This window comes from Monodelphis domestica, chromosome 1 (assembly GCF_027887165.1).
Source record: "Monodelphis domestica isolate mMonDom1 chromosome 1, mMonDom1.pri, whole genome shotgun sequence".
NCBI lineage: Eukaryota > Metazoa > Chordata > Mammalia > Didelphimorphia > Didelphidae > Monodelphis > Monodelphis domestica.
The window spans coordinates 491,674,179-491,700,591 of NC_077227.1; the positions used below are offsets into that span (position 1 = coordinate 491,674,179).

General features: G+C 33.1%; 1 protein-coding gene across 13 annotated transcripts in view; it reads right to left on the reverse strand.

The window, feature by feature from the left end:
- GNAS (GNAS complex locus) overlaps positions 1-26,413 on the reverse strand; it is a 331,282-nt gene that overhangs the window by 41,070 nt on the left and 263,799 nt on the right. For 12 of the 13 annotated variants that reach the window (XM_056812896.1, XM_056812901.1, XM_056812899.1 and 9 more), the window contains one exon: positions 11,985-12,082. In XM_056812896.1, coding sequence (XP_056668874.1) covers positions 11,985-12,082 — 98 coding nt within the window. Of the gene's footprint in view, positions 1-11,984; positions 12,083-24,013; positions 24,030-26,413 lie in introns of those variants that run through there. The other variant, XM_056812908.1, reaches the window with a different exon arrangement.

Consider the following 26,413-nt stretch of genomic DNA (forward strand, 5'->3'; position numbering starts at 1 on the left):
ATCTATCTATGTATCTAACTATGTATCTATCCATCTAAAATTATCACTATAAAACAAACTAAATTGAATGAAAAATTTCCCATGATAGTGACTTAGAAATAAATTTGATGACATTTTGGTCAGGCATTTAAAAGATAACACTTTTATTTCAAAATGTTCATGTTAGTATGTTAGTGCCTTCCTGAAGTGTTATAAATCAGTTGGATTTAAAAATATTTACTTGGTAGGATTCTGGAGGAAGGTGACTTTATCCCCTTTTTACATATGTGATACTGGTAAAGTCATTTGACTGTTCTAGGTCTGTTTCTTTATCTCTAAAATGAAGAGGTTGACTCAATAACCCCGGGGGTCCCTTCTCTAGATTTGTGATTCTATAATCAGTATTTTCAATAAGATAATTTCTAAAATCAAGAAAATAGTCATCATCATTTATACCATAAGTTGACAGAAAGACAAATTGCTTTACAAGACTAGATGAACTTTGCTTCTTTGAAGAAGTTATTTCATTTCTTCATGGACATTTTAACAGAGGTAGGGGATTTAAATAAATAAATTACAACTAGAACACAAAGTAACTGATTACTTTTACTATATTTGAACTACACTTTTTATAACTTAAGCCCTAAAAATATTTTAATGAAAGAATTTCTCTATTTTGTAGAGTTTTAAACAATGAAGTTGATTTTCACAATCTAGCTACTAAAACTCAAATGTAAGGGATCTATCTAATGCAGCGGTTCTCAACCTCTCAATTTGTAGCAATGAGAATACATAATGCATATCAGGTATTTACATTCTGAATCATAACTGTAGCAAAATTACAGTTTTAAAGTAGCCACCAAAATAATTTTTTGGTTTGGGGTCACTGCAACATGAGGAACTGTATTGCGGGGTCACGGCATTAGAAAGGTTGAGAACCACTGATCTAATGGATACAAAAGATAATATTCTTATATATAGCATTCCTATTATTATTTTAGTTTTAAAGAGCACCCTTCTTTAAATATAGTGATGAATGATGAGACCCCAACTTCAAATGGAAAGAAATCAGTGGTTTCCAACTGAAATAAAAAGTATTGCAAAAAAAAAATTTTTTTTTTAATGTAAACTGCTAAATGACAGATCAACACTGAGACTTTTATAGAGATTTGGTATCAGAGCAATCAGGTCTAGGCCAGTCTTATCACTGCCACACACTGATGCATGTAATTTAACCCCACAATACTCTAGACAATCTTCTAAGACTAAGTTATGGAAAAAGTTCTGGACTGCATTGATAAAGGGAGTTTTCTTATCTGGGAGTTCCCTATTCAAATGAAATCAAAGGACCCAATCCCAGACCCGATTTGAATACTCTACAGTGAAATTACAACAGGTTTCCTTTACTAGCTGGTTATTATATATGGGAAGATGAAGTACAAAAAGCAAACTGACCTGCATACTTATCTTAAAGGAACTTTCTAATCTAAAGCAAGATAAAACAATGAAAGAATAGTACATCAGTGTTATTAGAAACATAAATCTTGGTAAGAATCATATACTTAAGACTTTCTTGGTCTAGAAGAAATGTAAAATTAAAAAATGACAATTACCAGTTACATCATAACCAGCAATTTAAGTTCTGAGCCCCATATCTTTGAAAGTGGAATACATAAAGTTTGGTCATCTTGTACATGTACTTCTGACTATGATCCAGAATCCAAAATACAAACAATTCCAGGATTTCCATTTGTTTTGAATTACTATAATTAGCACTTCCAGCTTTTAGTTTAAACTTTGGAGAAAACTAGGAACTTTGGCAAGGTATTTGGGGATCAGAAGATCTAGCTGAGAGACATACTTGATCATCTTTTGATCTTTAAAAACATAGAAAAATTACCTTGGGGGGGGGGGGTTTAGACACATTTCATTGGTGTAGAGAACTCTTAGTGAGGAAATTGTCCCTATTGATGCTTACTAATTAAAATATAAACTGTATGTGTTATATAATGAAATGACATTTAGAGAGGCAGCATGGAATAGTACACATGGAGGCTTTAAAAAGGCCTGGGTTTAAAGTTCCTCCTCTGTGTGACCCTAGATAAGTCATTTCAACTTTCAAGATCCTAGACAGCTCTCTTAAATGGTAAGATCACTGATCTTCTTTGGTACGAAGGAGTTTCCTCACTGGGATCTTCCTACACAGGTCTGGAGAAGTGAGAAATGAGAAAGAATAGCACCAAAATATAATTTATTTTAATTTGTATATTTTCACACACATTCTACCTAAAATGGTTCTCTTATGTTCTGTAGCCTACACAAATTTTCCCTTTTTTGACAGATGCTGTGCCTCTATTCTGTTCCTGAGGCCTCCTTGAACTAATATGTAAAAATAATTCCTTGTCCTATTCATTTAGTATTTTTAAGTTTCAAAGCTTACTTCACACTGATCTTCTGTGATAAAGTCAAAGGATTACTGACTTCACATTAACAGATAATCAGAACGACTTAAGAGAAGTAAATTGATTGTTGCCACCCACATAGCTAAAACCTCCTAACTACAAACTCAATGTTCTTTTTATTCTACCTTTAGACATAAAAAGGAGAGACATTTTCTCAGTTTACTTCATATTATCATCTAGTAAGTTAATCAGGGACTAATTTATACCCTTCCTTTTTCTCTAGGAATCTTATTGGTTTAGGGCTGAAATTTGTACTATGCTATGAAATATGTAGGCTGATTGCTATTTTTTTTTTTACATTTGGTAAAATGGAACTAAATAAGGATGAAGTCAAAAATAATAATTGAAGTGAAAAATAAATGATAGAAGAAAATTCATCTGCATAGTTGCTTATCCTACTTTCTAATCTTTATAAAAATGAGCCATACATATATTAAGGATATACTTAATAGATATAACAGAATATAACAGAATAACAGAAGAGGAACAGGTAGACTTTCAGGAACTATTCTCTATAGTAGACAGACTAAAAAATATAAAGAATATAAAATTCCATTATTGAAAATATTTAACTCATTAGAATAAAATGTGATCTCTGGGGTTCTCCTTTTACAGCTTATCTTTCATTCATATTAAGGTCATAAAAAAATTTCTTGATGAATACAACCACAGGGATAACTGGTTAGTTTCCTCTTAGAGGTAATGGAGGCATAAAACAAGGATATGTGCTCACTAAAGCTACTCGAAACTATCACAGAATGCATACTGTATAAGATCTAATTAGAACAGGTCCTTTAAATGCTTCTGTTTGAGGATGACGGATTCTCACAACATCAAATCCAAGTGCCTTCAATCGAAAAAAAATGATTGTTCAAAAGAGGTCAGCTTGAGAGTAAAGCTCCATACAAATATGAGTTTTTATTATTTCCTCCCCAAAATCACCCCATCTGATTGACATACATTCTCGAGTCTAAAATGTGCCCTTGTAGGGAGTTAGGTGGCTCAGTGGATAGAAAGGCAGATCCAGAAATGGGAAGTCCTGGGTTCAGATCTGGTCTCAGACACACTGCCTATTAATTCTAAGATGGAAGGTACTTTCCTAGTAACATCTGAAATGTAATTTTCTTCATATGGTAGTCAAGGGCACATTTTATTTTATTTTTTAACCCTTTCTACAGGTTAGTCAGAGTACTTTCTTTTCTTTTCAGAACTTATCTTAGAGTACTAGATATTAGTGATTTAGAGTCCTTTGGATCCAGTAAATTATTTTCTCTCTAGTTTAGTCCAATGGAAGTTTAATGTGTTGTGCTATTGTTTCAGGATATACTGATTTCTAGATTACTCCTTTCAGGGGTTATTTTTTTTTAACTCTAAGAAAAATGCTACAGAGAATAGACCAATGAAGATTCATTCTCTGGAACATGTAAGTAATGTGCTTTAATTACAACATGTTCAGACAACATTGTGATCTAATTCATGTCTGGTTAGAAAACATATATGAAAAAATGTTTTTAGGGGTACTTTCTAATGTAGCTATTGCTGATAAGAGATTTTTCTCAGTTTACTTGAGAAGTAGTCAGGAAGGCCGCTCCTCTAAACATAGACTTTCAGCACATAGTAAATGTGTACCAAAGGGAATTTTGAAACCTGTCAAATCCATCCGAACTGCAGTCAGAGTCCCCCCCACCCCCATTCTACAATGCCCTTTTTTCCTACAAACTCCAGCATTTAATGTCTACAATAACTCATATTTTCATTAGGCTTTTAAGTTTACAAAGCAATTTCTCAGAGCAACCCCATGAGGTCAGTAATATTTGGCTTAGCGCCAATGAAGTTTAGTTTGAGTTTAGTTTTCTTGTCGGTGAAATAAAGGAATCAAGAAAACCATGAAAGCCAAGGGAAGAGAAAATATCAGGAATGAAATGGTCAACCAAAGTTACCAGGAGGTCAAGGGAAATAAAGAATAAGAGAAGATGCTAAGATAAAGTAATGAGATTGTCACTGGTGTGAACCTTTGAGAAAACAGTTTTTCATAAAAAGTGTTGACTGAACAAACTAGAGCCCAAGTGTTTGAGAAATGAGTGAAGGGCAATAAGGAGGGGAAGCATCAAGGTGATAAAACTTTCAACAACTTGGGCAGAGAACAATACAAAACTGTGACCAATAATTCATGTAGACAACAGGTTCAAATGATGGTTTATTGTTTACATCTTTCTACAGTGATCTGAACACCATCTAAAGTTTTCAGATAATTTTTATTAGATTTACATTATAATAATATAATTTAGAATATGATGGAACAAACTGTACTACTTCTGGAGACTGTTTCTAAGAAGAAAATGTTTTTTCTCCCAAATAACTATACCTCAGACTAAAAGTAATTCCTCCCACTTGAACAGAAACTTAATGGTACAGCTTTAGGAAGGGAGGTTTTGCTAAGCATATCACCTAAACATGTAGCTTTTAGAAATGACATATGATTTACAATAAGAATTCCCAATGCTGTTTATATTTAGTAGACTGATATTTATAAAACATTGGCAACAAGAATACCACATACAATTATTTACTTAATAAATGTAAATATTACAATGGATCTGATTATATCTCATATTCCTTGAAATTTTTTAATTGAATTAAATTCAAAAGGATTTGGTCTTATTAGCTTTTACTCCTCAGAGCTGTAGGTAGTTAAGTTATTTGCTCACTCTATTAAATGGTTCAGATTCATCATTAATACTCAGTATTAAAAGAGTTTCCTGCATAATTAGCAAACACATCTCAGGTATTAATTTAAACAAATTTATTAAGTGTCTATCATATGCAAAGGGCTGTGCTAGGGAAGACAAATGTTATATGATAACAATAACTGCTCAAGTCTGTCCCTTTCTTCAATCCATCCTCTATATAATGACCAAATTGGGAATTAAGGGAATGAGAGAGATAGAAAGATAGCTGGATGGCAGAAGAAGTGTAACAATTTTTTTCCTTTTTCTCCAGGCTTAGGAACAATTAACTATATATTTATTAAGAAGAGAAGAAATCAATGGATAGATACTAAAAATGCATGATCTAAAGTAGGATTAGTCTTATGGCTGCCTCTTCCTTTGAGACAGGAGACATGATATACCAGGTTAGCTTTCCATCAAAAATGATTATGTAAGAAACTATTGCTTAAATAGGATGTACTAAGAAAAGAAAATATCATCATTGGTATTAGATTTTGAAAACAGAATAACAGCTGACAAATTGAATATCTAAAACAGAATAGTAGCCTTATGAACTAAAATGGTTTTTTGGTCTGTTTTTAAAGCTAACAGAAACCTTGGCATCCATACTTCTCTAGGAACCATAAGGAATATTTAAAAACTTATTCACAGAATTTCTGATATCCCAGGAGAACTCATAATTATAAATTTATTGCAACTAATAATAATAACATCAACAACAATAATAGCTTGCTATCATTTATATAACATTTACTTTTTACCAGGCACTATGCTAAGCACTTTACAAATATTATCTCATTTGATCCTCACAACCATCCCAAGAAGTAGGTGCATTCTGTTTACCAGTTTAAAGAAAACCAAGGCAAACAGAAAATGTGTCTTGTCCAAGGTCATAAGGTAAGTGTCCGAGTCCAAATTTGAACTCAGGTCTTCCTGACTCCAGGCCAAGCACTTTGTCTACTGCACAATATTTGAATTAGAAAAATTTTGTAAGTAATAAGCTAATCCAATAAATATGTAGAAAAAATAGTATTTTCATATCTAAAATCCACTTTGTGACTACATTTCCTTACATAAATATACCATAGCCTGCTCACATCACCAGGGTTATTTATAGTTCAAGGTAGGGAAACTCCTCCCATGCTAATAGTCTGAGGAATGTAGTTTACATATTCAATTTTAGGGAAGAGGAAATCTATAAGGGAATTCAAAATATTTAATAGCCTACTGAGAATAAGTTATGTGTATATAAAAATATATGTACAGATTTATAAATTTACAGACAAAAGTACATACCAATTTAAATGTACAATTACAGAGCAAGATTTTGTTTCCCTCATATCCCTTATTATACTAATAGTCCAATTTTCTAGATTTTTAGAAGAAATAATTCTTTTCCTATTTCAAAAAACTCTTCACAGAGACTATTATAAAGTAGTAAAGAAATTAAAGACATGAGTACTAACCCATGTAATAATTTTTTCACCTATTTTAGACCTCATTTTAAAAAGAAAATGAACATAATTTATTACCACAAAACATATCACAGAGAATACATTTTATAATTAACTTAAAATTAATTATGCCAACAAGAGAGATAGAACTATCATGATATGTCTAATACTTTGAGATCTATTTAAATTGAAAGCACCCTATTAATAACTTGTTAATTACAAAGTACAGTTTAGCTTTAGAGATAGAGAATACATTTTAAAGGTCTCTAATATTCTAAAATATTCTTTCCTTCACAGTTTCCTATTTCATGTTAGTTTTGCTAATTATCATTCCTCAAAAAATCTTTGTCATGTCAAACATAAACTAAAAAAATTTGAAAAAATCATTACCCCCCCCCCAAGGAAATTTTCTTTTTTAAAATTCAATTTAATTCATCCTAATAAGTATATTATTAAGCCACATATTGGCTATGTGCTAGGTATACTATGGGATGAAATACACAAAGACAAAGAGGAAACACTTTCTATTCTCAAGAAGCTTACATTTTGCTGACATGTCAGTCTGATGATAAAATTCTACTCTCTTAAAATATATTGGGGTTAAATTCACCTAATTTTTTTAAATACCATTTTCCCATTCTGCCTTCTTACCATGAAATGTCTTAATTTAAATTGTACCTAATAATCAATTTAAAAATATTTATCAATTAACTTTTTTTTGTTTCTTCTTCAACTTGTTTCCTTTACTACACTTAAACATTAACTTGAAAATATATCCTCAAAACTGATAAACTCATAAATTAACATAAATTTGATAATGTCTTAACCATTATAACCTGTCATATCAAAGTGAATCAGAATTGTATTCTTCATGTGATTACAAATAAATATATCTTGCACATATATGTTTATATCAATACATATATATATGTATCTTCTTTAAAAGAAAGGTGACTATAATTCTGTTAGGCTAATTTGACTTCTGGAACACAAAGAAATCTTCAGGTAAAAACTGGTTCCCTGTTTTCCTAACTACTATTTCTTCACAAAAATGAAAAATTAAGTCTGTAAAATTTTAGTTCCCCTACTAAATGAACTTTAAAATTACTTGAAAATATGAAATACCAAATAAAATTAATACTTGTCAGTACATATTGCAAAGCAAAATTTATCACATACTTGGATTAGCAAAGATGGGCATCTGTACTAGAAACACATATTAAGGCAAAGTTTGAGAATAGCTATTATTGGTTGTGGAGAGGCAATGTAGGGTAGGGGACAGAGTCAGTCTAAAAGCCAGTCAAAAAACCTAGGTCTAAATCTTCTGCTTATATAGGTTTATGTGATCCTAGGCAAGTCACTTAAAGTTTCCGTTCCAGAGGTATCAAACTTATCCCTCATGTAGCTTCCAAAACTCCAGTTCAGCCAGAACCAGATTAAACTGAAATTAGGAAATGTTTAACAATCAAAATACAATACAACATAGATAATGTTACTTTGTGATTTTCTAAGACAACATGTGCAGCACTACTCTATTTCTATTTAAGTTTGGCACATTGCTCTAGATGTAAAGTTGCAGAGATGATGAAGACCTACATTGATGTTGTGTTTGACTCTTCATGACCTGGTTGGGTTACACAGAGAGAAAATGTTTGAAATCAAATTTGAACTCAAGACTTCTTAGCCTCAAGCCTAGTTCTCAATCCAGTGAGCAATCTAGCTGCCTCCAATGATCTACATTAGTTCCAGGAAATTTCTTCACATGAGAGAGAATCCCCTACTCCAAAAAACAAACAAACAAACAAACAAATAAATAAAGGTCCAGTCCCTATCCTCTATATTTGGTTTTCCCAATCCTAGAGTATTTTTTAGGGGGAAATATTTCTGGGATTAACATTTTCTTTTTCTGTTTAAAATGGAAATCTAAAGTTTCATTTATATAATGAAATTTGACTTAGCCTTTTAAAAATCTGTTTTAATATTTCTATTAAGTGACAATGAAATTGTCATTTTGTAATGACTTATTACCATGATTTAATTCATAGTTCTTATTAGTTTATAGTTCTAATAATTTGGTTTGCTTAAAAAAACAAAAACAAAAACAAAAACCCTCACTTTCTGTCTTAGTATCAGTTCTAAGCCAGAAAGGGATATAAAAGGGATATAATTTACTTTCAAATAAAACCAAATTTTAAAAGAATGTAGTGACACATAGAGGATGTCCTTTCTAAGATAATAGCTTCATTTGATCATGTCCAATTTTATGCCTCTATTTGAAAAATTTCCCAATGCAACTTTTCTGTATTTAAGTGCTGCCTCTGACCTTTTCCCTCTAAATGTATGACTGAGAAAAGTTAGGTACTATTTTTTGACAAAGAAAATGCTTGTTTATATTCTTTAGTAATTGAAATCTCCCACCTTTCCAAGACCTTTTTCTCTAAAGGCCAGACATGTACCTTAGGCTACCTTCTGGTTTCTCAAATTCCTCTCATTGTAACATCCCACTCATGCCCCTTCCCTAAGAGGGTTAAAGAATTATAAATCATATAATTTTTAATATAATTTTTTGAAAAGATTATTATTTCTCATTGCTAGATTTCTCCACATGAGCAATCTTCTGATGATCCTGTTTGCCACCCTTTCCTTGACTTTGATTCTCCCAAGGAATTCTGAAGAAAGAGCAATTTTAAAAAATCCTTTAATTTCAAGTTCAAAACTATGGAACTATCTTAACTACCTTGTTTATTAAATTTCAAATCCAGTTACCAATTGCTGTCATTTACATCTCCAAAGTACTTTGTAATTCTTTTTAATTCACACTATTAGTATTAATAGTATCAAATAGTCCAAATCTTTATTACTTCAATGATTATTGCAAGTCATATGATTGCTTTATGCAATTAACATAGTACATGGGACTACTGCTAGTATATCTTGATTTCAAATACATTCTCTAATGAATCATGAATTTAAACTTCGCAAAATATAATTTAATCCTTCCACTTTCTTCCTCAGAAACATGATGATTTCCTATTGTTTTCAGTATTGAGCCCAACTACTTAAGACTAGTTCAGAATTATGAATTTAGAGACTTCAAGGCCCTTTATAATTTCACTCCATCCTACTCATCTGAACTTATTTTCAATTAGGCTAGTCTCACTACATTGGTCATTCTTATTTCTGTTCCTTTGTTTATGCTATCTTCTGTATAAGAAATGCCAAATTTCTCTTTTCTACCCATTTAAATATTTCCCAATCTGCATAAAAGTTCCACTACCTTCAAATCACATTAAGTTCTCTTTCCTTCTTTGAACTCCCAATATATTATCTATATTACTCCCTCTCTTTTTTTCTAACACAATCATAAACTGTCTTGTACTATTAGTGCTTAGCTTTTTCAGTGCTTATGCCTAATCTTTTTATTTAGACTGTATATTAGGAGATTATTTTTAATGCTGAGACCATGTTCCTTTCTTTTGTACTCCTTATAGTGCTCTAGACTTATAGCAGGTGTTCAAAACCCTATTCCTCGCCTGGAACTGGCAAGACCAGGTATTTCTTTATATCTCCAGATAATATTTTGTTATGCAGAACACATTTAGAAAGAATGTTGATTGACTGCTTAAGCCCTCCCGGTTTAAATTCAGAAAATAACAGAGAACTGGAATTAGCTTGTGCATATCAATGACATTTTTTAAAAACAATCTGCTTTTTTGGGTGTTTTTTTTTGTAAATGTTGCATTTATGGCAATGTCCATTTCCTTTATTTGTTTGTTTTCTTGTTTATTTATTTATTTATGTTTGTTTTTTAAAAACCCTTACCTTCTGTTTTGGAATTAAGGCAGAAGAATGAAAAGGGCTAGGCAATGGGGTTTAAGTAACTGGTCAAGGGTCACATAGCTGGGAAGTGTCTGAGGCCACATTTGAACCTAGGACCTCCTGTCTCTAGGCCAGGCTCTCAATCCACCGAGCTACCCAGCTGCCTCCCCTAATGTCCATTTTAAAAACACAACAAACTCACCAAGCATGCATTGCTAATAATTTTTCTTCATTACTTGGCAAACAATGTTTATGTCCAAAATAATATCAAAGTATTTATAAAAATTATATGTAATTTTCATTTAAAATATAGATATTTTGTTTTAACACAAGACACTTTCCAACAGATACCCAAACAACCTTTACCTTAAAAAACATATTCCCTAAAATAGTTACTTTATTAATAGAAAGGTTTTGTCTTTTAGCTTCCTGACAATATTTTACAATCTGATAATTTATAAACAATATTTAAGACTATAAACAAGTTTATTTTGGTAGAAGAACCAACCTGGTATGTGGTAGACAATTCTGTGTCCAATCAATATCTTATTCTCTGAAGAGTAATAATTAAATTAACTTCTCTGTTCATTAACCCAAATTAAAATAAAATATCTGCTTTCACACAGGCAGAAGACTTACTATTGAATACTCCACCATATAATGACACTGTTTTTCAAAAACTACACTCAAGTGGAAATGTTTTCTACAATTCAGATTCTAAAATTTATTAGTACTAAGTAATGTCAGCAAAGTTCATGAAAAAAATCAACCTCATTATCTTTGAATGATCAAATTTGGATGGACAAATAAAGGTTTTTAATATAGTTCTAAAACCAATACAAACATCAACTTTCTCTCTAATTTGTAGTTCCAAAAGACCAAGAATTAAAAATAAGATGCTATTCGGACTCTTCAATATTCATCTAATATAAAATGTTTAGCTATAAACATCTTAAGGCAAAAAATATTGATATTCCATTCATTATTGATGGAACATGACGGTACTATCATTTGTTAGAAAGATCAACTAGGTCTCGATTTTACTCAGAAATCAATATCAAAGAATCAGATGTCATTATAAAAATGATGGGTAGGTGATAGTTATCTGATGGAATCAGCTAACCTTAAACATTACTATGCTAGCAAAATATACATTCATGGCACATAGCAGATGGCAAAAAGAAGACAATTAAAATTATGAGGAGAGAAAATATATTTTTAAAAAATTAGGCCTCTTAGTGACATTTACTATAACAGAAATAATACATATTTTTAGCCATTCAGAGACTGAAAGGTCACTTTTCCCCTTAAATATTTCAAAAGTATTAAATTAAGTCTAATTATGAATGATGCACTTCACTTCCAAGAAGTTATAATTTAAAAATGCAAAATTTTGCTCTATGCTCATTTACAAATACTTTAACAACAACAAAAAGGTTCTCAAAACCTTTGTCTCAGTAAAAAAAAAATATTTATTTTAGCATTAGAAATAAGTTAAAAAACTAAACAGAAAAATTTATTACAAGGGAAAAACTACTTACTACTGAGCACAATCAATCAACTGATATTCATTAGATCTCTCGTAGCAGGCTTTCACACCTTCATCTTGCCAAAGCGTTTTAGTATGTTCATAAAATTCCTAAAAGTGAACACAAGAAAAATTTAAATAAAGATGAGATAGTATAAAAATGTCACCATTTCCACAAGTCTGTCCCAAATATCAAGTTATTACTTTTATTTAGAAAGGCTGTTTTTTATCAGTCAGAACATACTCTGCCCACCAAAAAAGTATTCTTGTATAATTATGAGTTTATAATTTAGATATACTATAAAAATGTAGTGATAATATATAAAAGAAATGATAAAACTGTTAAATAAATGTCAAATGAGTTGAATGGAAAGTGCTTTTTATGTAATCGGTGCTTAATAAATGCTCATAAGCAACTACTGGTTTTTATTGAAGGGAGTCCATGACTTTGTTTCTTGTAAATCTTACATATAAAAATTCAGACGTGGAGTAGCTTTTTTACTTCCTACTCTTATCCTTGGAATTTAATTCTCATAACCTCACAAAATTTTAGAGAGCCAGAAGGAACTTTAGAGACCATCGAGTCTAATCACCTCATTTTACAGATAAGGAAACTAAAACTTGGAGAGAAGAAGCACCTTGTTCATGGTTGTATCTTTAAATAATAGCAGAACCAAGACTCAAACTCAGATAAACCAATTCTTTTTTTTTTTTTTAACCCTTACCTTTAGTCTTGGAGTCAATACTGTGTATTGGTTCCAAGGCAGTAGAGTGGTAAGGGCTAGGCAATGGGAGTCAAGTGACTTGCCCAGGGTCACAGGGAAGTGTCTGAGGTCAGAGTTGAACCTAGGACCTCCCGTCTCTAGGCCTGACTCTCAATCCACTGTGCTACCCAGCTGCCCCCAGATATCCCAATTCTTATATCAGCATTCTTTCTATTACACTAGACAAACTTCTCCTTTCTTTTTTTCCCTTTGATGCTATGGTTCCAACATCTGCCACGGTCAACCTCCTTTCTCACATCATTTTAGTCCTGTGTTTATAGCTGTGTATATATATATATATGTGTGTGTGTGTGTGTGTGTGTGTGTATACACACACACACGCACACACACAGTCTCCCCAAACCATAATTCCTTATTAGTAGTAAACTCCATCCCATCTCCTCATTTCCCCTTCTGCCCTACCCTAGGAAGCTTCAGCTTTACCTTGCCTACAGTCTTAGCCTAGCTCCACTGACAAAATATATAGAGGATAAACCAAGAAAGATACTAGATTTTCCTGTGAAAATTTGAAAAGCCTGATTAGTCCAAATATTCAATATCAACCATTTGGTAATTGGTTTTTTCTCAGTAAGTCTAATAAATAGTGGGTTTGGGGAGGAGAAAAAGGAAGAAGAGAATCTAGAATTACTTTTCAAAGGGAAAAATAATTAAAGGCATTTGCCTCAAGATTAAATGTAGTATAGAGAAGTTGGATAGTTCTCTCAAGAACAAAGATGAACTTCATCCACTGTGATCTCCCTTCTATTCTCCACTTTACAATCCCAACCATCTGCCCTCTTCAGTAATCTCTTCCAAAATTCACTTTTTTGTAAATAGCATTCCCTGATCCTTTCCCTCCAGATACCTTCCCATCTTTTATTCTCATTCTTATTCTCTCTCCTTCTCTGTGTGCACACATGCATGTATAAATCAGTTATTTGTATGTTGTCTGCATTAGACTGAATTCTTTAAGGCAAGTATTTTTCTTTGTATTCCCAGTATCTAGCACAATACCTGTCACAAGTAAATGCTTCTTAACTGACTTGCTAACTGTTTCAGAGAAGATGTCCTTCAAGACTATTGTAAGGTTTTCTGCTGTCCTTTCTCAATGCTTTCTCCTTTGGTGATCTCACATATTTCTATGGGTTTAATAATTTACCTCCCAAATGGCAAGTGACTCCAAATTTTTATTTACAAACACAGTCTCCCTGAGCTTCAATCCTACCATTTCCAACAGCCTGTTTGGCATTTCTACTTAACCAGCACTAAAAACTGACATGACCCCACCTGAATTCATCATTTTCCCCTTTAAGCCTTTCTTTCCTAGCAATGTCTGTTTCAAGTGATAAATCTACCACTTTCCTAATTACTCAGACTCATAAAGTCAAAATTATCTTTGACTGATTCCTTTCTCCAACCTTCCAGATCACTTATTTTTTTTTTAAAAATTGATTGTACTTTTTTGCTGTATTAAATGTGTATATTATTCCTTTGGATCTATTAACTTTATCACGAATCACACAAGTCAGCATATTTCTCAGAATTGTTTACTTTTATTCATCCTTTAGGCAATATGTTTCACTTCACTAATACATTATATTTCTTTGTCAATATCATTGGGTGTAAATCTTATTTACAAGCCAACTAAAATTACAAATAATCACATCCAAATATAACTGTCAAATCATATTGATTCAGACTATATGGCTTCTAAGATACAGTCTATCTCTAAAATTCAATGGTTTTTAACCTTAACCCATGACAACTTAGTTTCATTTGTAATCCTATATGTTATGTTACTTAAACACATTATTATGAGAAGGGATCAATAAGCTTTATCAAACTGCAAAGAGGTCCATGACACATGCAAAAATAGTTAGGAATTCACACCTTAAATCTCTTATTCCTTTCTAATCTCTCTTCTATTCCACTTTCATAGAATCTATTGTATCACTCCCCTTCTCTACATTCACATTGCCACAATCACAGTTCAGGCTCTTATCAATTCTTTCCTAGATTACTGCAGTAATGTTCTAATTGAATACCTCTTCCCCATCTAATTTATCATTCATAGTGTTGACTGAAAAATCCTCCTTATTCCCAGGTTTGACTTTGTTACTTCCTTACTTAAAAACAATACAAAGACTTAGTGGTTCTCTTCTATAGGACAAAATATAAACTGAAATTTTGGTCCTTCCCCTCCTCCCACTAGAGCCAGTGTTAGATAAATTCCATTTAATAAAGATGCATAAAGGGGCCACTTAATATAAGCCTTTGTTCTAGTTGCTAAAGTTACAAAAAACAAAACAAGGACAATCTCTGCCCTGAGGAGCCAGACATTACATTTCAGAGAAGGCTGTGGTAGGGGGAATGAGAAATAGTAAGAACATGGATAAGATATCATATATGTAAAGCATATACAAAGTACGTTTAGGAAATCCATAGTATTAACAATTGAGGGACTTCTGGAGGTAGAGCCAAAATGGCAGAAGTAGTAGAAACAGTCAGATGAGTCCCTCTCAAAAAGAGTTCTCTAAACAGATGTAGAAAATGCACTTGACTGAATTCTAATGGAGGATTTCAGAAAAAACAAAACAAAAAAAGAAACATTTGTCCAGCTGAGGTTGGCAAAGAGAAGTCTTTGGATGTTAGAGAGCAGGAACACTGTAGCACCTTAAAAGAAGATACACACAAGTACAAAGGGAGGTCACAGTCCATATTGGGCCACCACCACAGAGACAAATGGTACCTGGCAGTTTTGTCACTCACTACTCAGTTCTAGCTCACAAATTCAGAGTGAAATGAGAAAGGACTTTGTTCAGGGGAATGATGTCCCATATAGGAAAGCCTTGGGTTGCGTTTGGTGAAAGGAACATCTTTATTGAAATAGAAGAAGTCCACACATGGTAGTAAAGAGAAACATAAAATGATAAGTTTGAATGAACAATGATAATTAGACAAGGATAAATTGCTTACATACTAATACAGGGAGATGATACAACTATCTCCTTTGAGTCTTATCATAATCAAGGATCTAAAAGGGAGTTTAATTAGGTAAGGCCCAGGAATGGTTCTTTTTTTGTCTTGATTAAGAAAAGGAAAGAGGGAAAGAAGAACATGAGGGTTGTAGGTGGAAAAGGGAAAGGTTAGGGCAAATTATTTCATGTAATCAGGATGAACAAGTATACATCTTTACAAACAAGGAAGAAGGGGTGGAAAGAGGAGCTGATAATTGAGTCTCACTCTCATATAAACTATAAAAGACTATTCACAGAGAGTTGGGTACAAAAATATATTTCTATCAACAAAGAAGCAGGAGAGAAAGGGGAGAAGAAGGGAGATTAATTGGAGGAAGGGTGACTATGGGAGCAATCAGTCCCAAGTAAAACATACTCTATGGATGAAAAAAACATATATAGCTCTTTTTGAGACAGGAAAGAATAGGAATCTAAGAGAGTACCCATAAATTTGGAAATGAATAAACAGAGTATAATATAAATGTAATGGAATATCATAGTGCTCATTCTTATCAGCATAGTGTGTAAGGATGAATATAACACCCCAATTTTTCCAGTAAAAAACCCAAGCTAGATGCTGAAGGATAAATAGTTTATAGATTCTTTCAAGATTTAAGAGCTGTTAACGATCATGTGGTAAAATCTTAGCCAGTTGTACCAAGTCCTGCTATAATCATTTCATCTATACCAAGTCATGCAAAATATTTTACTATGGATGATTTATGTTCTGCATTTTTCTCATTAAAAATATTTGCATTCACTTGGTAGGGAAATACATATACATGGTCCAGTTTGCCACAGGGATTCTGTGAAAGTCCTTCATTGTTTTCTCAAATCTTAAAGATTTGAAAAATATTCAGTTTAGGGATAGTAAACTTACTGACTTTGTAGATGATTTATTTCTAGCATCACACTCTGCAAATGTGTGCCTACGTGATAGTAAATATCTTCTGTGTGAGCTCTACAAGAGGGGACACAAACTATCAAAAACTAAACTCCAATGGTGTCTTCCTCGTGTAGAATATTTAGGGTTTGTGCAGTCTGAGGGGTCCAGAAGCATTTCCCAAAAAGAGAGTAGCAGACATACAAAAGCGGAGTGCCCCTAAGACCAAAAGACAACTCAGAGCTATCTTAGGAACCACAGGTTTCTGCAGACAATGGATACCGAATTATGGTGAACTTACAAAACCACTGACTACTTTAACAAAAGACACTGAGAAAGATCCACTGAAACTAAAACCAGAGCATTTGCAAGCAATTGCAAAATTAAAAGAGGCAATATTATCAGCTCCTGCTCTTAGTATCCCTAATTATTCAAAACCATTCTCACTCTATGTCCATGAGCAAAAGGGAATAGCTTCAGGAGTTTTGACTCAGAGCTTAGGACCAAACCAACATCCTATTACATATTATTCTGGCCAACTAGATTCTATAACCAAAGGAATAGCTCCATGTTTAAGAGGGGTGGCAGCAACTGTATTGCTTGTTACCAAATCTACAGATTTAGTGTTATGCTGTCCACTGACAGTTTCTTGTTCACATGAAGTCAAAGCACTTCTCTGAAAGTTCAGAACGCAGGCATTTTCAGATCAATACCTGGCTAAATATGACATAGTGCTTTTGGGGAATGAACATATAACATTAAAGAGATGCAACAACATAAATCCAGCTACATTATTGTCTGATTTACCAACACAGGGGGAACCACTGCACGATTATGAAACTATAGTGCAATTAATAGAAAGGCCTGGAGAAAATCTGTCAGACACAACTCTTAACAACCCTGACCTGATCTGATTCATAGATGGATCATCATATATGCAGAATGGAATAAGATTTACAGGTGCTGTGGTAGTATGTGAATTTTAGACCCTATGGTTTGCTTCACTACTCAGGAACCTAAGTGCTCAGGAAGCATAAATAGTTGATTTAAAACATGCATGTGAGCTTGCAAGAGACAAATGTGCAAATATTTATACTGATTCCAAATATGCATTTGGCAAGTACTATGCCATCAGTTCTCTCTGGCTTCAGAGAGGATTTTTTAACATTTAGTGGGAAAAGAATTGCTCATACAAAAATAATTCAAAGATTATTGTCATCTCTCCAACTACCCAAAGAGTTGGCAGTGATTCATTGCAAAGGGCATTCTTTAGGATGAGACTTAGTTGCCAGAGGAAATTGTATAATGGATATGGCTGTACAATATGCTGCACAAAATGCTCCAACTTGCATTATGAATCTCTCTGTTATAGATACCACAGATTTAGGAAAAGCACACAATAACAAAGAGATTCAGAAGAGGGAGCAAAATTTTGAAGCTAGAAAAGAAAATGGGATTTGGATAGTGTCAGTGAGAAAACCAATTCTTCCAAAAGCACTTTACTCTTACATCTGCCAAGCTATACACAAAAAGGGTCATTTTGGGACAGAAGCATTAATTGATACTGTTAAAAGGACATGGTTACCTTCGGGAATTAGCATTATGGCAAATAAAATCTGCCCAGGTTGCTAGGTGTGTGCACAATTTAACCAAAGCATATTTAAGCAAAAGGCTTTTGGTGGTCGTCCACTAGCTCACACACCATTTGAGCATTTGAAAAAAGATAATATCAACATGCCCAAATCAGGACAATTTAAATTTTGTCTAGTAATTGTGGACCAACTAACTAGATGGCCAGAAGTTTTTCCACCCAGTAAAAACACATCAAGCTTTATAATCAAAATCTTGTTGAAAGAGAACATTCCAAGATATGGTATACCACTAAGAGTTGATTCTGACAAAAGGGAGTCATTTTTCAGATTCACTTCTAAAAAAAGTTTATGAGAATCTGGGAATCACGCCAAAATTTCATGTCCCATATCACCCTCAAAGTTCTGGGCAGGTGGAGAGACTAAACAGAGAAATCAAAACTATGGTTGGCAAATTATGCATTGAAACTCATTTGAAGAGGCCAGAGATTTTGCGTCTAGCGCTGTTCTATCTGCACACTAGACCAAGAGGAGATGTGCACATCTCACCATATGAAATGTTATTTCGACATTCACTATTGCAGGCAAAATGTTTTAAAACAGCTTATGTATCTATGCTTGGAGGGGATCTTATACTTGCTGAATACATCACAGAGTTACAAAACAGGGTTAGAGAATTAAAAGAAATGAAAATTTTAACTTAAAGGGGTCCATTAGATTGTGCACTATATTTGATAAAACCTGGGGATTCAGTTTACATAAAAAAAAAACTTTAATAGAATTAGCTCAACACAACCATTATGGGTAGGACCTTTTCCATGTTATTTTGACAACACTGTCAGCTATTCGTGTATTAGAGAAAGAATCTTGGCTGCATTGCTTGTATGTGAAAAAAACAGCACCAGAAGAACAGATTACTTCAGACAATATGGCTGCAGAGAAGAAGGAAGAGGAGGAGGAAGAAGAGGAGGAGAGAAGAATGAAATGAAGACAGATCAAGATCAAGAAAAGGAGAAGACAACATAAAAGAAACATAGATGACAGCAAAAAGGATGATTGAACTGTAACAAAGCCATTGCAGAAACAAATCAACACAGAGAAGAGGAACACAGACTTATTACAGATATGAACTATAAGATTTTTGCGCCATTATAACATTACACTTTCACTACAGTTGATAACAAACTCTGATTAGTAATAACACAAAGACAAAAGTCAGTAGCAGAGTAGAGCTGAGAGAGCATGTTAATTTCAACTGCTGACAGTTATAACCGTTTTCCTATGTCAATTACTCTCTCTGGCAGTTGGGAGTTGGTTTCTGGCAGTTGGCAGAAACACACACTCTCAGAGACTCTCTCTCAGGGTCGGGGGAGGTAACATCTTTGCCTCTCTCTGTCTGAGGGAAAGAACTGAAGGAGCTCAGTATTTTCCTTTCCCAACTTGGGAAACACTATTGAATATCTTATTTATATCTGAGAAGACCAAAGAAAAATCTGGTCTTTGGTTTGGACTCAGACTCAGAGTCCTAACTTGATTCTTATTGAGACTCAAACAGCTAGCCTTTGCTATTTTATAATTTGAAAGCGAAGTTAACATTTATAATGATAATAGCAGTAGTTTTTATTTAGATAGTATAAATTTGGCTTAATTAGATCAGGGAGGATTAGTGTAGCCTGTGAAACACAGGAGAAGCGGTTCCTTGAAGAACCTGGGAGTTTATTTGGGTGGATTTAGAATCCCTTAGAAATTCTTTATTTATACTTATATATTTCAATAAACATTTTATTTTATAATTTTTACAAGTGACAAATCAGAATTTCATTGAATTAATGATGAAACATACTATTCACCTCCTTAATTCAAGACTCGATGCATAATGGAATAAAATTTTTTTTGGACAATGTGGAAACTCTACCTTTGATTTACCATACATGTTTGTGATAGGTTTTGATTTTTTTATTTTCTCAGAGTGGGGTGGAGGAGAAGTTTAGGGTAGAAGGGGGAAGCAGGCAGATCTTGGAAGATTAAAACAAATAAAATACCTATTAAAAAACTGAAGGGAAAGAACTTACAGAGGAAGTGGCACCTAAGTTGAACATTGAAGGAATCTGTGCTCTGGCCAATGAACCTAAGCATTCCATATTGTTTCTAAGGGGAAAATACCTTCTTAGAAAATAGTCCCATGATAAGTTAGAAGGTATCTGCAGCTCCATTTGGCAAAAAAAAAAAAAAATTCACCTAAGTTTTCCTTAGTGAGAATTATTTAAACAAATAACTTGTTTTCCATTTAAAAAAATTAATGTTTGTTATATTAAAATTGCCAGGTATCTTCCACCCTCCCTATTGCATTAAAGAAGGCATTGTTTAACCAATTATATAAAACTATATCTTGTTTCTATTTTTCACTTCTTTCTCTGGAAGTAGGTATACACGAGTCATTTTTCAAACAATATTCCTGTTGCTGTATATAATGTTCTCTTAGTTCTGCTTATTTTATTTGTCATAATTTCATGTAGGTCTTTCCATGTCTTTCTAAAATTAACCCACTCATCATTTCTTACAGCACAGTAGGATTCCATCACAATAGTATGCAACAAATTATAGGTCAATTTCGTTACTAAAAATAGATGAAAAAAAATCTTAAATAAAATATTAACCAGGAGACTATAACAACATATCACAAAGATTATAAATTATGACCAAACAGGATTTATATCAGGTATGCTGGGGCAATTCTGAGGAAAACTATTATCACAAATAATTACACGAATAACAAAAAGTAACAAAAATCATATTATATCAATAGATTTAGAACTTGGTTTTTAATTACTGAAACTAAAGAATAACAAGACTATGTCCAGATTATCTTAATGCCATTTTGCTTACTATATGGGCCCATTTTAGCAACAAATAATGTATACCTCAGTTTCTCCAGCTTTATAAGAGTCATAATAATATTCTGTCTTACAAAGATTTCATTGGAATTAATGAATCAATGTTAAAAATGAATTGTGAAATTTATGTATAAGGCATACTATAAATGCAAAGTATTATTACGTGAAAAGCTAATTTGTAAGCAACTCATTTTCTCTGAAAGTAGTGATTAAAGCATAACCACGGTCTTTGGCTTCAGCTTTCCACACAAGATTATGAAGCTAGCATGCTAAAAATAATTCAATACCTTCAGGAAAAGATATAGGTCATATAAATCAAAGGGTATAAAGCTAAGCATTAGAGCCTTTAATTTCTAGTTTCTTTTAAACTAAAGTCATTCTCTAGAAACCAAATCTCAATGTAGAGAACAAGGAGGACAGCCCATTTTCATAATAGAATAATGTAAATGTAAATAAGGACTAAGTATTGAAGCAAAGTGTACTGGATAAGGATTCAAGGAAAGTTGATTTATCATTCTACCTTCACCATCATGTTTGTGTAGGTCATTTACCTCATCTAGCATTCTGTTTTTATTATGTAAGGTAGGAAAGTAAAGGCAAGAATGTTCCAGCTCTGCTATATAAGATTCAATTCTGTGATTTAAAAAAATGCTGCAATGATACTCCTTACACTCCTCTTTCTTTTTTTGTTTTCCTCTTTCTTTACCCCCAATTAATTACTTTTGATCTTCAGATTTAAAAAAAGAAATCCCCCTCCCTTAGGACAAATGCATATAGTTAATCAAAATGAATGTATATATACTAGTCATGTTCCCAAAAGAAGTGATTTGTTAATTTTCTTAAATACTCAGAGAAGTCAAATTTTTTCCCAGTAGTAAATATAGTACCTTCTAAATATCCATCATTCTCAACCCAAAAATTTCTCCATTTTTTTGTCATGGAAAACAGTCTTGTTTACTGTTGGGAAAAAGAATTAAGAACAACCCAAACTGACAACAGTTTTGGATGTTTGGGTATTAAATGATTTAACTAATATGTGGTATATACCTCATTGAATTTAAAATTAATGACCATAAAATCAAATCAATAATCAATACATAATAGTTCAATAAAGGAATTTTAAATACAGTTAAATCCCAATAAAATAGATATTTACTAATACAAGAGATAGATTATCATGAACAATAAGGATCTTTCACAGAAACAGATTTAGTGTTCTGCCAATTTTGCCCTGGGAGCAGGATTTCTGAGAAAGTTGGTTTTTAGAAATAATAAAACTAAATTTTGGCCTAGTGAGAACTCTGGCACTACTTCAAATTCTCAAATGTTACCAAGTAGTAGCATCTAAAACTTTTTAATATTATTTCTGGCATAACTGTAATATGTTATCAAAATATAGATAGAATACTAGTACAACAACTAAATTTTGGAATTTCCTTCAAACTTCATAACATTATAATTTTTTTGTGGCCATGTTTTAGAATGTCTAAAAAAGCAAAGTAAAACTAATTTTTTTTTCAATGTGAAGGATTTATCCTTTCAAAAGAGTTTTCCGGAAATTATACCTAACTTAAACATTAATTCAAACATTTTACTTGTATTCTTGTGGAAAAGAAAAGTTGAATAGCACTAAACAGAAAGATTATATTAGCCGAGATTAACAATATTATTCAACTTTAAAGGAAAAATTAAAAAAAAATCAATGGCTTAAATTAGAAAATGGGTACTTTTATTGATCTTATATCTGTATCATTTCAACTGGTTTAAATTATTATGTATAACTAATGCTTTTTTAAAAAAAGTTTAAAAAAACTTTAAAAAGTTTAAAGCATAAAAGCTTTATACCATTTACTATAATTATTATAATTGTTTTAAATGCCATTTCAATGACTTTCTATTACAACACAAATTCCAAACTTCTTTCCATGAAATTCAAACCTTTCTGTGGCCCTAACTTTCCAATTTTTATCTCCTTCCCCTTGTCAAAAATTATTTGCACCAGCTAAATTGTTCTATTCTCTGTTTCCAAAGAATCCAAATATAATTGTCCTTCATCTCTTCATCATGCCTTCTGTATTCCTGACACCTTAATTCTACTGGTCACTGATTACTCATTGTTCATCCATTCATTAACACCTTGAAATCTGGTTTCTATCCATATACTTTTCTAATAAAACTGCCCCAAAGTTACCACTAACTAATTTCTTGTTGAAAATAAGCTTTTAAAAAGTTAAATTACAAGTCAAGGGAAGCTGGAAAAGAAGGTGCATGGACCCATCTGATTTTTACCAAATTACTATCCAAATAGCTATAACGCCTCAAAACAAATTCTGGAGCAGCATAACCAACAAAAAGATATGGAGAAGTAATTTTTCAGATCCAAACAACTCTAGAAGGCTGGTACAAAGGTTCTAGTACACTGAGGTAGAAGTGGAATACAGAACCAGGGCATGCCCCACCATGGCAACAGGCTTTGAGGGCAGGTGAAGCAGCATCAAAAGCTTCAAGAACCCTCAGCTATTGATGGTATAAGGGGGATCAGACAACTGCTCAGAAGACTAAAGGGGGCCCTTTTCTGGCTCTAAGAGCAAGACTCTTGTAGCATTGGCTTTCTACAAAACCAAGTTACAGCCCTGTGGCAGGATAAGGAGGAACACTAATATACACTAGTACTTGTAGCTACAGAGGAATAGGGGACCCTGGACATAGTTTCACAGGGTAAGAGTGCTCATAGTTACAGACATGAGCCTAAGCTGTGAGTATTAAACACACGTCTCCTTACGTCATATCACTTTGGAAGAACTGAAAGCACAAAGATCGTATGAAGATAGAATTAACTCTCCCTTTTCTATTTTTAGCTAATCAAATCAAGAACTTAAAAGGATCCCTACTTACCTTTAAGTACAAGAGTTCACAAGTCACTTACTAGAGTACCTCCAAAGGCCACTGCTCTCCCCCCACCCCCACCCTGGAAATGCTAGACAAATTGAAAGATGGCAATTGGTTTCTGTGAGGAGGAGTGACAGGAAGTGATGCGGAAAAAGGAGCATAAAAGAGGAGATCAGCATAATCTAGGGATCATTCCTTTCCTGGCATTTTGAAAGATTGGCTGAGATTCCTGCTTTGGCTTTGGAGGATTGTATCCTGCATCACCTTGCTAGGTGAGTGGCTGAGATTCCTGCCTTTGCTTTGAAGGAGGGTGCATTGGTGAAACTCTGGCTGAAGACACCATGGGACTTCTAGCAGAGGATTACTGGGAAATCCATATGGAGATAGGGACTTGAGGAATGCTTTGCCAAGACTGAGTCAGACTTCACTGGAGAAGGACTGGTAGGGTTGTTAGGAATCTATTTCTATATCTACATCTTACACTTTCCCTCTTTCCATTTATTTGTAAATAAAAGTTGCTAAAAGTCATTTTGACTTAAGCTATAATATTTTAAAATCAGCAACCACAATATTACTCCTCTTATTTAGTCATAAAAACCTAAATTTAAATCTTACAATCTCAAGAGCCAGTTTTGAAGGCATCTACACAAAGAACTTGAAGTTTGGAACAATGCTTCCTTCACCACAATTATCTGAGCCCAATTTTAACAGTTTTTTTAAACTAAAAAAAAAAAAGGCAGGAAAATAAGCAAACAACAACAACAAGAAATAACACAAAAAGTTATTTTGGTGACAGAGAAGACAAAAAATCAAGAGATTACAAACTCAATACTGCTACACCCAAGGACATAAAAAAATAAATTATTATCAAGTCCAGAAAGAATTAATGGAGGAGCTCAAAAAGAATTTAAAAAACCAAATTATAGAGGTAGAAGAAAAACTGGGTAAAGAAATGAGAGTGATAAAGGAAAATCATGAAAAAAGAGTCAACAGGTTGGTAAAGAAGGCACAGAAAAATACTAAAGAAATTAATATCTTAAAAAATAGAATAGGCTAATTGGTAAAAGAGGAACAAAAATCTAAAAAGAACTTTTTAAAAAGCAGAATTGACCAAATGGAAAAAAGATATACAAAAATGCACTGAAGAGAAAAACTTCTTGAAAGACAGAATTGGCCCTTTGGAAAAAGAGGTACAAAAATTCACCGAGGAACTCTTTCAATGTAGAACTCGCCAAATGATAAATGAGTTACAAAAGTTCACCCAAGAAAATCATGTCTTAAAAATCAGAATTGTGCATGTGGAAACTAATTACTCCATGAGATATCAAGAAACAATCAAAGACAAAAGAATGAAAAAAATAAAAGGAAATGTGAAATACCTCATGCGAAAAACAATTAGTCTGGAAAATAAATCCAGGAGAAATAACCTAAGAATTACTGGACTACCTGAAAGTCATGATAAAAAAAAAAAGAGCTTAGACATTTTAATAGAAATTATCAAGGAAAACTGCCTGATATTCTAAAACCAAAGGGAAAAAAAAACAAAATTGAAAGAACCCTTTGATAACTTGCTGAAAGAGATCCCAAAGGGTAACTTTTTGGAATATTATAGTTAAATTCCAGAACTTCCAGCTATATAATTAAAACCTACTCCCCAGGACTTTAACTCCGAACATTCCATGTTCCTTCTTGCATTACATGCTAATGTAAGGAGAATATAAGCTTTGTGTAGCCCCATTTGTCTTGCTCAAAGCTGCAGAAGTGGGCTTTAGAAAGGTAGGAGAACTTACTCACGTGGTTTTATTTTTGTTAGATAATTAGGTTTGAACTTCTGTTTCTTTTTCTTTCTACTTCAAATGATTATTAACAAACTTTATAAAATATAATACTTGGAGTTACTGGATATTAAGTTAAATCATACATTGTGGCAACCAGAAGTCTGGAGTTTAGAACCCTTGCTCCTCTCTAAGTTGGTAAAGCAATTTTTTAAATAGACAAAAAGACAGATTAGTATAAAAAGCATCCTCCTGCCACTGATGCTGTTGCTCTTCTGGCTGCTAGTGCTGCTGTTGCAGCCACAGCTGTGAGCCTTGAACACGCTAGCTTGGGGTCATTGTGAGCTACTTTCTGGATGGCTGGTAAAGTATACATTTCCACTACACTGTTAATACCCAAGTGCTTGCTGCTGCCTTGGAAGCTTAGGTGTTTCTCTTAGGCAACAATTAGCCTCCTAAAGGCTTTTACCTTAGGACATGCTTCCACCCTCTTAACTCCCCTGACCACCTGACAGTGAAAACAAGAGGCTCCCTGGCATTTTTATCCCTAAGGAAGAGGGGAAGGAAGGTTACTCTTCCAAACATCTTACTTTATTTCTAGACAGTGCATACTAGGCTAGCACCACCTATA